Consider the following 13,897-nt stretch of genomic DNA (forward strand, 5'->3'; position numbering starts at 1 on the left):
GTGACAGCCCCTCCCCCAGAGACAGCCCCTCCCCCGCTGACACGCCTTCCCCCAGTGACAGCCCCTCCCTGGTGACAGGCCCTCCCCCAGTGACAGCTCCTCTTCTCCTGCAACAGCCCCTCTTCCTTGGTGACAGCCCCTTCCCGTGACAGCCCTTCCACTGCTCTGTTTGCCAGGGTTTCCCCACACCCACGGAGTGAACTCAGCCGCGGCCCTGCCTGGAAGGAACTTACAGTCTACCCGGAAAGGTGGCCCACAGATGTGTTGGGCCTGGTGAGAGGGTGAGGCGAGACGGCCCAATCGCCCAGGGCCCTGGAAGCTGCGGAGGTCACCCCTGCCTGGCCTTAGCTCAGGGACACCCTGGATTCACGTGGGAGCCCCTGCTCCTACCTCCCCCATCCCACCACTGAGGCTGTTGGGCCAGGCCAGTCATGCTAGAACGTAAGTCATAGGGATGGTGGGAGAACTGGGTTAAGATGCACAGGTCCAGGTCCCCGAGGGTGCCAGGGTTGGGCCTGGAGGCTGTGTTTGTGACCAGTGACCTCGAAGATCCCAAAACCATGGCTCCTGACTTGGAGAAACCCTGGTCTGGGACTCTGAGGTAATTAGAATCAGAGGAAGAGTCTCCGCAAGATGGAGGGCAGCCTGCCAGCCAGGCCCAGGTAGCATCCCTCCCCTTACCGCTCTACTCCCTCAGATACTGGAGACTGCTCTTTTTAGATTTTTATTTATTATTATTATTACATATATTTTTTTGTGATGGAGTTTCGCTCTGTTGCCCAGGCTGGAGTTCAGTGACACAATCTTGGCTCACTGCAACCTCTGCCTCCTGGGTTCAAGCAATTCTCCTGCTTCAGCCTCCTGAGTAGCTGGGATTACAGGCATGCACCAGCACGCCCGGCTAATTTTTGTATTTGTAGTAGAGATGGGGTTTCACCGTATTGGCCAGGCTGGTCTCGAACTCTTGACCTCAGATGATCCACCTGCCTCGGCCTCCCAAAGTGCTGGGATTACAGGCGTGAGCCACCGCTCCCAGCCTGCTTTGAAGTCTTTGTTAAATCTGACATCTGGAGGCCGGATGTGGTGGCTCACCCCTGTAATCCCAGCACTTTGGGAGGTTGAAGTGGGCAGTTCGCTCAAGTCCAGGAGTTTGAGACCAGCCTGGGCAACACGATGAAACCCCGTCTCTACATGATATACAAAAATTAGTCAGGTGTGATGGTGCAAGCCTGTAGTCCCAGCTACTCAGGAGGCAAAAGTGGGAGGATCCCTTGAGCCTGGGAGGCAGAGGTTGCAGTAAGCTGAGATCCTACCACTGCACTCCAGCCTGGGTGATATAGTGTGACCCTGTCTCAAGAAAAAAAAAGTGACATTGGGGCAGTTTCTGTTGCCTGTTTTGTTCTTTCGTGTGTATGGGTCATACCCTCTTGTGTCTGTATATCTTGTAGTTTATTGGTGAAAACTGGACATTTTTGGTAATATGTTGTAGTAACTGTGCATACTGGCTCTCCACCCTCCTCCAGGGTCTGTGATCGTTTATTTGTTGGTGACTGGCTGGACTATTGTATTATAGTCTATGTACCCTGCAATGTGAGGCCTCTCATGCCACTCCCCTGAGGATGCAGCCATGGGCATGTGCACAGCCACCCTGGGACAAGCGTGGTTTTAGGAGGGCCCACTCTATTTTTTTCCCCCAATCACACCCAACTATTAGGCTCCACCAGTGACCAGTTTGTTGCTCTATTGTTTTTTGTTTGTTTGTTTGTTTGTTTTGAGACGGAGTCTCACTCTGTTGCCCAGGCTGGAGTGCAGTGGCATGATCTCCACTCACTGCAACCTCCACCTGCCGGATTCAAGCAATTAGCAATTCTTTGCCTCTGCCTCCCGAGTAGCTGGGATTACAGGCACCCGCCACCACGCCCAGCTAATTTTTTTTTTTTTTTTTTGTATTTTTTAGTAGAAATGGGGTTTCACCATCTTGGCCAGGCTGATCTTGAATTCCTGACCTTGTGATCCACCTGCCTCGGCCTCCCAAAGTGCTGGGATTACAGGTGTGAGCCACCATGCCAGGCTGCTCTATTGTTTTTTATAATACTTTGGTGCACCAGCCTCACCAACACGGTGAAACCACATCTCTACTAAAAATATAAAAATTATCCTAGTGTGTTGGCACATGCCTGCATTCCCAGCTACTCAGGAGGCTGAGGCAAGAGAATTACTTGAACCTGGGAGTTGGAGGCTGCAGTGAGCCAAGATCATACCACTGCACTCCAGCCTGGGCAACAGAGTGAGACCCTGTCTCAAAAACAAGCAAACAAACAATACCTTGGGGCATAAATTGTTCCACAGGCTCACCCAATTAAATTTTTTTGTGTGTTGTTTTGAGGCAGAGTCTCGCTCTGTTGCCCAGGCTGGAGTGCAGCAGCACGATCTCGGCTCACTGTAATCTTTCCCTCCCAGGTTCCAGCAATTCCCCTGCCTCAGCCTCTCGAGTAGATGGGACTACAGGCATGCACCACCACACCTGGCTAATTTTTGTATTTTAGTAGAGATGGGGTTTCACCATGTTGGCCAGGCTGGTCTTGAACTCCTGATCTCAAGTGATCTACTCACCTCAGCCTCCTAAAGTGCTGGGATTACAGGGATGAGCCACTGTGCCCGGCCAGATCCAATTAATTTTGAGCTCCTTTGACAGGGTGGCTTTTGAGGTCAGTGAGGTTTGTTCTGACTGCAGGCAGACTTTTCCTACCTATCTCTTTCCCCACTTCTCTGTGGTAAACCAGCTGGCTTATGGTTCAGCTGGTTGCCCTAATACAGGTACCAGTCTCTTAACAGCTCACCACCAAAACCTCCACTGATTTTGACAGCCCCTTTAAACTTGAACTTCCCTATGCACTGTTTCAAATCAAGCCAATTTTCAAGGGGGTGGTGGGTGGGGAGAACTCTGTTTTTTTGGTGTGTGTTTTTTTTTTTTTTTTTTTTGAGACGGAGTCTGGCTCTGTCGCCCAGCCTGAAGTGCAATGGTGCGATCTTGGCCCACTGCAACCTCTGCCTACCAGGTTCAAGCAATTCTCCTGCCTCAGCCTGCCGAGTAGCTGGGATTATAGGCGCACGCCACCATGCCCAGCTAATTTTTGCATTTTTAGTAGAGACGGGGTTTCACCATGTTGGCCAGGGTGGTCTTGAACTCCTGACCTCAAGCCATCCACCTGCCTCGGCCTCCCAAAGTGCTGGGATTACAGGCATGAGCCACCATGCCTGGCCTAGAACTCTGTTTATGACCTATGTCTACCCCTAGGCTAAATCTCTGTCTGAGCCGTGCTGTGAAACTGGGGGCAGGACAGCAGTGCACCTCTCTGAGCGCTGCTGTTGCTTTAGGAGCAGGTCGCTGGGTCATGCAGGAGCCTCTGGCCTTCTTGGTTTCCCTCTCCCAGTGTGGAACCTCCTTCCTACAAATGAGCTGGGCCTCCACGTTCCCAGCCTGCCAGGCCTGAGATACAGCTTCTATTCTGTGTGTGGGGGCAGGTGGAAGAAGGGAGCCCCCGGCCTGTCTGCCACACTCAGCTGGAATTTAGCCTCTGCCACGTGGAGCTTGGAGGGTTGAGAAGTGCTGAGAACCTGGCCCTCCTGGGCAAACACCCTAACCCTTGACAGGGAGCTGGGGGAGAGGGAGCCCTTCTTCTTGGCCACACCTGCCCACGGTGCTAGGCGGGGGGAGAGGGGTGCTGGAGGTGGCAGGGCAGGAGTGTCATGGCTCAGGTACCAATAGGCTTGCTGTTATTCCCAGGCCTTGGCAGGTTTTCTTGTGTAAACCTTTGTTTGCTGTGTGCCCTGGGCACCATGCCCAGAGGCTTTCAGTGCCTGCTTTTGAATAATCGTCACCAGTTGTGCTGTTTCCCTGGGGGAGGTGTCCATGGGGCTGTGCACACTGCCATTCTGGAAGTGGACACCACTAGCTGGGTTTTGGCATGACAGATATGAAAAAGAAAGATACTTGAGGGATTCTGGGTTTTCACTTTGGAACTGGAGATAAGGGATCATGGGCCCGTGTGGTCTTGGAAGAGGTTGTGTAGTCTAGGGTCAAAGAGCTGACCAAGACAAGGGCAGGGATGCAGGCGCAGCCCGTCTGACCCCAAACTGCCTTGGTCTTAACCTCTACCCGACCGCAAGACCCTCAAGAACACGGGCCCCATGGTTTTCCTCTTATGTTTCTATCGTCTCTAAAATACAACAGCCCAGTGGGCAGGTGAGTGTGAGTCTGTCCTCTGCCTTTTCTTGGTAGGTGCGTATTGCCCCCATGGCTGTTTGAAGTAGAGTAAGTGTGTGGTGTAGACAGCTCTCTTCTGTGGCCTCTTTGGGACCACAAGGTCAGGTGGTATCAGAGTGGACACACTGCCGTGTACTCAGCCTCTGTCTCTGCCCCCAGGGCCTCCTGCACTGGCCATGCCCATGCCCACGGAGGGCACCCCACCAGCCCTGAGTGGCACCCCCATCCCAGTCCCGGCCTACTTCCGCCACGCAGAACCTGGATTCTCCCTCAAGAGACCCAGAGGGCTCAGCCGGAGCCTCCCACCCCCGCCTCCTGCCAAGGGCAGCATCCCCATCAGCCGCCTCTTCCCTCCTCGGACCCCAGGCTGGCACCAGCTGCAGCCCCGGCGGGTGTCATTCCGGGGCAAGGTCTCAGAGACTCTGCAGAGCCCTGGGTATGACCCAAGCCGGCCAGAGTCCTTCTTCCAGCAGAGCTTCCAGAGGCTCAGCCGCCTGGGCCACGGCTCCTACGGAGAGGTCTTCAAGGTGAGTGAGGGAACACCTTCCAGGCCCATCTAGAGGACCTCCTTTGTGTCTCTGCCCCTCCTGTGGCGGGACAGGGTCCTGGGCAGCCTGATCCCCTTCCGTTCCCTACATCCTGTCCCTACTGGGCTCACAGGCTCCCTCCACATTTGACTTGGCTGCTCCCATCACCCCCAATGCTGGCCCCTCCAGGGGCTGCTCTGTGCACACTGGCCCCTTGTCCAGAACCTGGCACGTGCTGCGGCAGCCCCTGTGCCATCTCCTCAGGCCCTGGCGCCAGCTGTGCAGGGTCCTTGGCGAGTCTGCCTGGCCCCTGGCACTGGCCCTGAGTGCAGTGCCTGGCCAGCCCTCCCCAGGCTGGCAGGATCTGAGCTACCCCCTGCCTGCCACCTCGTTTTTCTAAAACACAGTTTCCAGTCATTTATATTTTCTTTTAAAGAATAGTTTTCCCTTGTACGAGTCCTATATGAAGACAATTTTGTTAAAAAGTACAAACAACATTGGCCCCCTGGTCAGCTTTCTCACAGGGGAGCCCACTTTTCACATCACAGCCTGTGCTGCCTGTGTTGCTCTGCAGGTGCTTTTTCTACCTTCTGACACATCCAGGAGGTCCCCTGGGGTCAGTGCAGGTCGGCCCTGGCTCCTCCATCACTGGGTCTCCACAGACCCAGCCTCAGGGATGGAGGTTTGTCTGGTTTTGCTGTTGCCCTGGGCAGGGGTCTGAGACAGATACCAGCTATACCACTGTCCCCCGTGTGTGAACCCTTAATGGGATCTGTCAGGTTGTCCCCCTACCTGATTGTGCCACTTGTGGCTCACCCCCACCCTGCGTGTGGGTACCACCTCCCTTCCAGGTGCGCTCCAAGGAAGACGGGCGGCTTTATGCGGTAAAGCGTTCCATGTCACCATTCCGGGGCCCCAAGGACCGGGCCCGCAAGCTGGCCGAGGTGGGCAGCCACGAGAAGGTGGGGCAGCACCCATGCTGCGTGAGGCTGGAGCAGGCCTGGGAGGAGGGCGGCATCCTGTACCTGCAGACGGAGCTGTGCGGGCCCAGCCTGCAGCAGCACTGTGAGGCCTGGGGCGCCAGCCTGCCTGAGGCCCAGGTCTGGGGCTACCTGCGGGATATGCTGCTTGCCCTGGCCCACCTGCATGGCCAGGGCCTGGTGCACCTTGATGTCAAGCCTGCCAACATCTTCCTGGGGCCCCGGGGCCGCTGCAAGCTGGGTGACTTCGGATTGCTGGTGGAGCTGGGTACAGCAGGAGCTGGCGAGGTCCAGGAGGGAGACCCCCGCTACATGGCCCCTGAGCTGCTGCAGGGCTCCTATGGGACAGCAGCGGATGTGTTCAGGTGGGGACCAGGGCATGCCAGGTGTTTGCCAGGCTGTGGGAGGCCCTTCCTGGGACGGAAGCTCTGTTCCTCAGGAGGGAAGCTCCACCCTAGCCCAGGACACCCGGCCTCAGAGCCACGAGGCTGAGACACTGTCCCTGCCCTCCAGTGGAGAGGCTCTCTGGTCAGGCTGCCTGTGAGCCTCGAACCCTCCAGAGCCACTTCGTGTAACCTGCTGCCTCCTCACAGCTCTACGGGAGAAACAATTGTCACTCCATTTACAGCCAGGTTAAGGGCCTTGCTGGAACCCACTGCTAGCAGGTGGCGCAGCTGAGACTGGCCCCAGGCACTGGGTTCCAGGGTCCACACTGGTAACCACTGCCCTGATCATCAGGATGGTCATACCTGTCAGCAGTAACTGGTGTCTGTCCATCAGGGCACTGGGCGGACTCACCACTGTGGCACATGGGTTCCCTGGGCACAGGGCCCATATTCCATGATGTCCCCATCCTGCCCAGGGTTCATGATCAGCCCTGCTGGGGCCTCCCTTCCCCCTGCTTCCGCCCTTCCCTGACTGATGAAGGAAGGTAGCATCCCTCTCCCACCCACCTCCAAGAGGCAGCCCGGGACTGGGTCTGTGTCCCAGGGCCAACCCTGCCCCCTTCTGTCCCCATCCTGTCCCTGCCAGTCTGGGCCTCACCATCCTGGAAGTGGCATGCAACATGGAGCTGCCCCATGGTGGGGAGGGCTGGCAGCAGCTGCGCCAGGGCTACCTGCCCCCTGAGTTCACTGCCGGTGAGTGGGTGAGAGCTGGAGGGGGTGCTGCCATGGGCTCCTGGGGAGACAGTGGCTGGCTATGGAGGCACTGCTGGGCTTAGGGTGCAGTCGGCGTTCTGGGACCCTGATGTGGTCCTTCCTCATGGGCAGGTCTGTCTTCCGAGCTGCGTTCTGTCCTTGTCATGATGCTGGAGCCGGACCCCAAGCTGCGGGCCACAGCCGAGGCCCTGCTGGCACTGCCTATGTTGAGGCAGCCGCGGGCCTGGGGTGTGCTGTGGTGCATGGCAGCGGAGGCCCTGAGCCGAGGGTGGGCCCTGTGGCAGGTAAGCTCCTGACAGTGGCGGCTGCCTGCCCTGCCCCCAGCCCCAGGGTCTGCCTGCCCACATCCTGAGCTTCTCTCCCCCACAGGCCCTGCTTGCCCTGCTCTGCTGGCTCTGGCATGGGCTGGCTCACCCTGCCAGCTGGCTACAGCCCCCAGGCCCGCCAGCCACCCCGCCTGGCTCACCACCCTGCAGCTTGCTCCTGGACAGCAGTCTCTCCAGTAACTGGGATGACGACAGCTTAGGGTGGGTTTGAGTGCAGGGTATGGGGGGCTGGGAGGAAGGTGGGGGATATCACTGGGGCTCCATGGAGATTCGTGGTGAATGGGGACCACTCCCACAAACCTGGCCCCCATCACACCCTGGGGAAGGGAACCAAGACGTGGGGTGCGGCCCGGCCGGGCTTAATGCAGCTGGGCGTGTGGACTGGCTGCTCAGGGCATGGCTTCACGTTAGGGCACCGGCACCCAGGGAGTGGCCGGCCGTGCATCCCCGACACCAGTGGAGGCTGCCAGTGCCCAGGGACAAAACATTGTCCCTTCTCTGGGAAGAGAAAGCCTCTAGAGTCTGGGGAGCGCTGCCCCAGGAACAAGTCCTTGGTCCCTGGGGCGTGGTAGCTGAGTGAGAGGCTGTAATTAGGAAACCACACACTCGGGGCAGACAGCTCTTGGGGACTCCAGTTAGCCCCTTCCTGACAAATATCACCTCCTCCCTCGGGGGCACTTGATAGCGAACAAGAAGTTCCAGGAAGGCTTACATTCACTAAAAGTTTACTTCAGATCTGCCTCAGTCAAGTCCATGTGTTCTGAAAAGGACAGAGGGGGCCTTGGAGTGCAGCCAGATGGAAGGACTTTGAAGGCTGTCCAAGTGCTGCTTTCAGAGTGCACCAAGTTTTTATTGTCCCTGACTGTGGCTCCCTGCCTGTTTGTCAGGCAGGAGCCTGGAGCCTGTGTAGGGACGGAGCTGGTTTTATCCCGTACTTCTTAGCCCTGGACACCCTGTTTGTCTTGCCCGCCCTCCTGCAGGCCCTCACTCTCCCCTGAGGCTGTCCTGGCCCGGACTGTGGGGAGCACCTCCACCCCCCGGAGCAGGTGCACACCCAGGTAAGCAGATCCATGGGCTCGGGTGGGCAGGGCTGGCTTTTGGATCCTGAGTGTTACTACTCTCTCCTCCCTACTCCCAGGGATGCCCTGGACCTAAGTGACATCGACTCAGAGCCTCCTCGGGGCTCCTTCCCCTCCTTTGAGCCTCGGAACCTCCTCAGCCTGTTTGAGGACACCCTAGACCCAACCTGAGCCCCAGGCTCTGCCTCTGCACTTTTAACCTTTTATCCTGTGCCCCTCCCACCGCCCTTGAAAGCTGGGGCCCCTCGGGAACTCCCATGGTCTTCGCTGCCTGGCCATGTCCAATAAAAAGTATTTGAGCCTTGGGAGCACCCAAGCTTGCTCATGTGGCAACATGGCCCTTCCTGTCCCCTTATTGATGTCATCCAGGGTCTTAGGCCCCTGAGGCTGAGCCCTGCTGTAGAACCCAGCACTCCTAGCCTTGGGCCAGCAGCTGAAGCCCCATGCTGTGTGGAACAAAGAGGTTTCCTGAGCAGGCACATCCCTGGTGGGCACCTGGAGCTGTTGGAGTATGGCACTCAAGGTGGAGGGCAGGCACGGCCCAGAGGTCCCAGGATCCGAGGCCACTGAGCTCCCTGTGCCCGTTTCCTAGAAGCAGCAGCTGCGGCCCTTGTGCCTGTGGCCAGCTGGTACAAGAAGGGTCCATGCCCCCTTGGTCCTTTTGCCCTGAATGCCTTACTCCATAGTCTCTGGGCGGAGGGAGCCAGGGCAGGCAAGCTTGTGGCTGCTGGGAGGGCTGGTATGCAGGGCAGAAAGATGGAGGTCAGGAAGCCTGGGCCCAAAGGGCTGGCCAGAGGCCTGGTGGGAGGAGCAGGATGGGGTGAGGGCTCCGGGCTGGCGGCCTGGCAGGACTTGAATTCTCAGAGCAAGACATGACCCCAGAGTCCCTCTGGTCCAACCCCACAGGTCACAGAGGGTAAAGAGGTCCCAAGAGGGAAAGATTTCCTTCCAGCTGACACAGTAAAACAGGAGCTTGGAGGGAAAAGGCAGGGAAGGAAGTTGGAGTGCCACGGCATGGGCAGAAGAGGTCAGTCCACAGGGAAGAACGGGTGAACAGGGCTCCTGCTGAGACGTCTCGTGAGCTGGAAGCATCCAGGGAACCAATCCCTTGCAGACAAGTTGGGAAGAACACCTGGAGGCTGCTGTGGGCAGGCTGGCATGGCAGCTCAGTCCCGGGGACAGGCGTGGTGGGCAGCCCAGAGTAGGTCGGGCACAACGCCGGCATGCAGCTGCAGGATGGAGCCCACGCTCAACAGGTGCATGATCTGGTGGGAATTGCCCCAGTAGTCGAAGCGGCCGGGTCCCCAGCGCTCGGGCAGGCGGGCTACATTCACCAGCCCCCCAAGCAGCGCCAGTGCGTCCATGCGAAGGTAGCAAGGCAGGGAGCCTGGAGCCCCTGAGCCCAGCCCCACTCCCCGGGCCCCAAATACCAGCAGGCGGGCAGCAGCCTGCCAACCAAATGCCCGGAGCCGAGCACTAGTGGAGGGGGCGGTGAGGGCACGCCAGCCGGCCACACCCGACAACACGGTGTAGCCCACCAGGGCAGCCGGGCGCAGCCAGGGCCTGCAGGCCAGGGTGCAGTGGATGATGGGCAGGGCCCCTGCACAGAGGAGAGAACAGGAGAGGGCACGTCAGTGTGAGGGTCCGCCCGCCCTTCCCTACCCATGGCTTGTATGCGTGTCCCATGCCTCCCCCACCAGTGGCTCCAGCTTCCATCCCTCGGACCCTGACTTACCAAGGGTGTTGACAAGGCAGACCCCACACATGTCCAGGGCGAGGAGCCGGGCGTACACAGTGCTGCCCCCTTGGTGGCACATAAAGAGGTGATAGAGCACGGAGCCTGCGGGGGGTGCCAGGCAGGCCACGCAGTGTGTGCCTCCCAGCCAGCCATCCTTGCCCAGCTGACCCCAGGGCATGGTCATTGGCACCAACACCAGGAAGCCCAGCAGGGCCAACCCTAGGGAGGGAGACAGTCATCTACCAGATAGCTTCAGTCACATCCTCAAGGGGACCACAGTCCAGACACAACACAGGGCAGAGCAAGACAGGTCCAGGTAATGCTGTCATCCAGCTGGCCGCCTGGCCTTGGCCAGAGGCAGGCCCTGGGCAAATGGCTTTTGGCACTGGTTACTTATCATGGCTCAGGATGGTCTGGGAAGTAGAGACCATGATCCCCACTTTGCAGGTGATGAAACAGACTTGGAGGGGCTGAGCAACAGGCCCCAGGTGAGCCCAGCAAGTAAGCAATGGCAGAGGGCAAGCCTGCGCCCTCCCACCTTCACACTGCTCTCCCCACACAAGCAGGAGGTCACAGGAGAAGCCTAAGGCAGTGAAACCTCAAGCTGAGTTGTGAAGAGGACACATGAGCAGTGATGCCAGCCCGGGGCCACTTAGCTTGCTCTTCCCAACCCAAGTCCTCCCCTCTTCATAAGTGTCCAGACAAATAGAGGCACTGGGCCTTTTTATCTTCCAAAAAGGGGTGAGACCAGGCAGGGGAAGACAAGTCCAGAATGAAGGGAAGGGGGCTGTGAGGGGCTCCTCTCATCTCCCCAGGCCTTTCCCGGGGGAGTTTCATTCCAGCCTAGCCCTTTCTGGGAGTTCTCCACCCCTCCCCGCCTGCCTCTAGCACTGACCTCCCGGGGGCCAAATGGGGCTCCGAAGGCTGCCCACTCTTGTGGGATGTGGCCTGGCAAAAACTCGGGGAAGGCACCCAGGCCAGGCCCAGCCGCTCAGGGTCCCTTGCCTGCCTGGGGCAGCTCAAGGACGGGCAGGGCTGTGTCAGCAGAGCTCCGCGGGGCGCGGAGGAGGGGCCGGGCGCCTGTTGGGGGAAGAAGGAGCCGCCACCAGGCGGAGCCCCAAGACAGAGCTGCTTGGGGCGGGGGCGTCAGGACGGCTGCGCTGGGAGGCTCCTCCTGGGCCCTCTTCACCGCAGTCAACACCATCTCCCGGCTGGGTGCTGGCGGGAGACGGTGCCCAGGGCGCTGGGATTACAGAGGCTGGACACCAGGCTCCCTACCCCTGGGGCTCAGAGGGATTAAGCAGGCTCAGACCCCACTCTGCTTCGCTCTCCTGACCCGGCCCCCACCTGCTGGGAAAGCGGAAGCTGGGAGCGCGGCCCGGGACAATGGCAGCTTTGTCACCGCGGCTACTGGCCGTGCCAGGGCCGGGGCAGCCCAGGACTTGGGCGCTGGGGCCCTCCTCGGCCTCAAAGCCCCCGGCCCAACGCGGGCAGGGCGGCCACGGGTGTGGGAAGCGCGTTGCGGGACGCGGCTCACCGTGCGTGTAGATGTTGCCCAGTTCGTTGTGCAGGTAGAAGAGGCTGCGCAGGCAGCCTGAGCCGCTGCTGGCGGGCCGGTACCCGGTCAGCACGAACTTATTGAACTGCAGGTGCGGCGGCGAGCTGGCCCAGTCCAGCAGGCGCGGCCCGGCCAGGAACGCCATGGTCCGTACCACGCGGGCAGCCCGTGCTCCTCCTGTCCCCGAGCCGCCTCCTCAGTGGGGCCGCAGCGTGGGGAGGCCCATCACTGCCAGGCGCCCGGCGCCCACCCGCCGCCCTGTGCTTGATCGGCGCACGCGCTGGCTAGGGGGTCCCAGCCCGCGCCCCTCCCGCGCTGCGCACGCGCGAGTCCGACGCCCCCGCGCCGGGGTGGAGGCTGGGGACGCACCGGACGCCTGAGCGCACTGCGGTCGGCTCCGCCGAGGCGGTCGCGCCGCAGGGACTGCTCGCGGCGGCAGCGGTGGCCGGTAGTCTCTCTGCAGCCGGGAGGACGGGCGCGGCCGGACGCGGGAGGGGACGTCAGGCTCCGCCCAGGCTCATAGTCCCCGCCGGCAGGCCAGCGTTTCGCGCGCTGAGCTCCTGACGTCGGCGCAGCGAGAGCCAATGGGCGCGGCCGGCGGGGAGGCTCCGCCCCGAGGCCGCCCAGGCCTCGCCTCCTAGCATAGTATGCGCGATCCCAGTCTTACTTGCATGGGGTGGCTGGGGGCTTGCGACCCGACGTTCCGGGTCCTGCGAGCTCCGCTAGGATGAGCCTGGCACCTCGTGTCCCTCAGAACTGTGCATCCGGGCTTTCCGCGTGACACCCAGGTCTCCGCACCTTTGTGCACCCACCCTCGAGGGCACAGCCCCGCCACCCAGCCCCACCCTGCAGACCGGGCTCTGTCCAAGGTGCTGCCGGACGGGTCCGGCCTGGGTCCGGCCTAGATTCGGTGCGCCCCCACTCCAGAGTGATCTTTCCACCGGCCGGACTCCTCCGGAGTGCAGCAAGGCGCTCCACGGTACCCAGGCCTTTGAAGGCGTGCCTCACGCGCCCGCAGCTGTCCGGAGAGGCCCTGCCCTTCGCGCCAGGCTTCTCGGAGCGTGGGCTCAGCCCAACTCGCTCCCAGTTATCGCCCACAAGGCGCATCCTTGCGGGGCCCTGCCCAGGACAGACAGGAAACAGAAAAGATGTAAGGTTGGAGGCCAAGGGAGCAAAGTTGGCCTCCGCCCCGTCCACCCTGAGCAGGGACCAGGAAGGCACCCCTTCTTCAGCATAACGCTGCCCACGATCCTCCTCCTCTTGAGCCCCCGCCTTCTACAGGACTCCACCCATCCACCCATCTGTCTGCGTTCCGGATCCTTCTCTGCGTTCTAGGCAGCTCCACCAAAGTCTGCGTGCAACGCCCTTCATTTGCATGGACACATGCAACCCTCGGCGCCTATATGGTCATTAACATGCTTCTCCCACCGCGGAAGAACTTTCGAGGACCGGACCAAAGTAGATCCTTTATTCAAAGTCTGTGGGGGTCTTTTTGACCATTTTTATTGACCTGTGACCTCTCACTGAGGACAGCAGTCTAAGATCACCCCCAGAGGGGTTCAAAGACCTCTAAAACCAGAGACCACCCCCACATAAAGGTCCATGGAGAGGGGACTGGATTTCTCTTGCCCTTTGGTCTGGACCATCTGGACCCCCACGGTAAGGGCAAGTCCCAGATAATAGCACCAGATGTTTCCTGTCCGACTTCTGGTCTCCCCAAGATGACCAGAGGCCGAGCTGCCCCTAAACAGGCGCAAGGCCGAGGTAGGGCGCGGCGCAGCACAGCATCTCAGTATCTCGCTGGTGGCGAGTCCAGCGGACCCTGGGGGTCCAGAGTCAGAGAGCGGAGATGAGCGAGCGCAGGGAGCTCTGGCTGGAGGCACTCAGAGGCCGGTAGCCCGCAGCAGAACCCTCAACCTGGGGGTCCCCGGGGGAGCAGGGCAGGGGCACCCCTCGGGGCTGTCGGTACCACACAGCCCAGCTTCTCCTGGGGCCCCTGGAAGGCCCCAGCGCCGGGGACCCTTTTCCCGGAGCCAGCAGACAGCTCCTAGAGAGGGAGCAGACATCAGCCGAGCCCGACCAATCCCGCTGCAGCGTCCTGCTCTACCTGCGATCCCGCGCGCGATCCTGTGTGTGGACCCAAAGCCTCGCTCCCTTAAGAACCCAGGAGTTCCTTCCTAGCTCCGTTCCCTTCTGGGGCCCCAGCTCCCCACCACAGGTCCGCCCTCAGGCCCTGCCCCAGCGCCCCGCACCGTCGGCGCA

The 13,897-nt window shown here is 60.2% G+C and overlaps 3 protein-coding genes across 10 annotated transcripts in view; 1 reads left to right on the plus strand and 2 right to left on the minus strand.

Annotated features, from left to right (window-relative positions):
* The first annotated feature begins 149 nt into the window (after nt 1-149).
* PKMYT1 (protein kinase, membrane associated tyrosine/threonine 1) lies at nt 150-8,672 on the plus strand. Of its 5 annotated transcripts, none has more exons than XM_011982629.1 (8): nt 150-441; nt 4,427-4,794; nt 5,646-6,139; nt 6,807-6,913; nt 7,046-7,218; nt 7,304-7,461; nt 8,203-8,318; nt 8,399-8,672. In XM_011982629.1, the coding sequence occupies exons 1-8, from the start codon at nt 432-434 to the stop codon at nt 8,413-8,415; spliced, it is 1,443 nt and encodes a 480-aa protein (XP_011838019.1). In that variant the 5' UTR covers nt 150-431; the 3' UTR covers nt 8,416-8,672. The 5 variants fall into 5 exon arrangements, with proteins under 5 accessions (XP_011838019.1, XP_011838016.1, XP_011838020.1 ...); XM_011982626.1 differs by having other exon boundaries at nt 8,241-8,318; XM_011982630.1 differs by having other exon boundaries at nt 4,634-4,794; nt 8,241-8,318.
* PAQR4 (progestin and adipoQ receptor family member IV) lies at nt 7,969-12,197 on the minus strand. 4 transcript variants are annotated; one of them, XM_011982623.1, is made up of 3 exons: nt 11,615-12,197; nt 10,075-10,179; nt 7,969-9,939 (listed from the first exon to the last, which is right to left on the minus strand). In XM_011982623.1, the coding sequence occupies exons 1-3, from the start codon at nt 11,778-11,780 to the stop codon at nt 9,506-9,508; spliced, it is 705 nt and encodes a 234-aa protein (XP_011838013.1). In that variant the 5' UTR covers nt 11,781-12,197; the 3' UTR covers nt 7,969-9,505. The 4 variants fall into 4 exon arrangements, with proteins under 4 accessions (XP_011838013.1, XP_011838012.1, XP_011838014.1 ...); XM_011982622.1 differs by having other exon boundaries at nt 10,075-10,296; XM_011982624.1 differs by having other exon boundaries at nt 10,075-10,296; nt 12,005-12,094.
* An 891-nt stretch (nt 12,198-13,088) lies between these two features.
* The window catches only part of KREMEN2 (kringle containing transmembrane protein 2), a 4,424-nt gene continuing 3,615 nt past the window's right edge, over nt 13,089-13,897 (minus strand). Inside the window, exon 6 of the mRNA XM_011982649.1 lies at nt 13,089-13,733. Within this exon, the coding sequence (XP_011838039.1) occupies nt 13,472-13,733 (262 nt within the window). The 3' untranslated portion in view covers nt 13,089-13,471. The remainder of the gene's footprint in view (nt 13,734-13,897) is intronic.

The sequence above is a fragment of the Mandrillus leucophaeus genome, unplaced genomic scaffold (genome assembly GCF_000951045.1).
Source record: "Mandrillus leucophaeus isolate KB7577 unplaced genomic scaffold, Mleu.le_1.0 Scaffold240, whole genome shotgun sequence".
Lineage (NCBI taxonomy): Eukaryota > Metazoa > Chordata > Mammalia > Primates > Cercopithecidae > Mandrillus > Mandrillus leucophaeus.

Bases quoted from the DNA above. Each gene is read 5' to 3' on its own strand.
- PAQR4 (XM_011982622.1), bottom strand. From the start codon at position 11,780: ATGGCGTTCCTGGCCGGGCCGCGCCTGCTGGACTGGGCCAGCTCGCCG. The intron at 10,297-11,614 runs GTGAGCCGCGTC...CTCCCTCCCTAG, and splicing joins GGGCAACATCTACACGCACG to GGTTGGCCCTGCTGGGCTTC. The intron at 9,940-10,074 runs GTAAGTCAGGGT...TCCTCTGTGCAG, and splicing joins CTGCCTTGTCAACACCCTTG to GGGCCCTGCCCATCATCCAC.
- PKMYT1 (XM_011982626.1), top strand. The intron at 6,140-6,806 runs GTGGGGACCAGG...TGTCCCTGCCAG, and splicing joins ACAGCAGCGGATGTGTTCAG to TCTGGGCCTCACCATCCTGG. The intron at 8,319-8,398 runs GTAAGCAGATCC...CCCTACTCCCAG, and splicing joins CGGAGCAGGTGCACACCCAG to GGATGCCCTGGACCTAAGTG.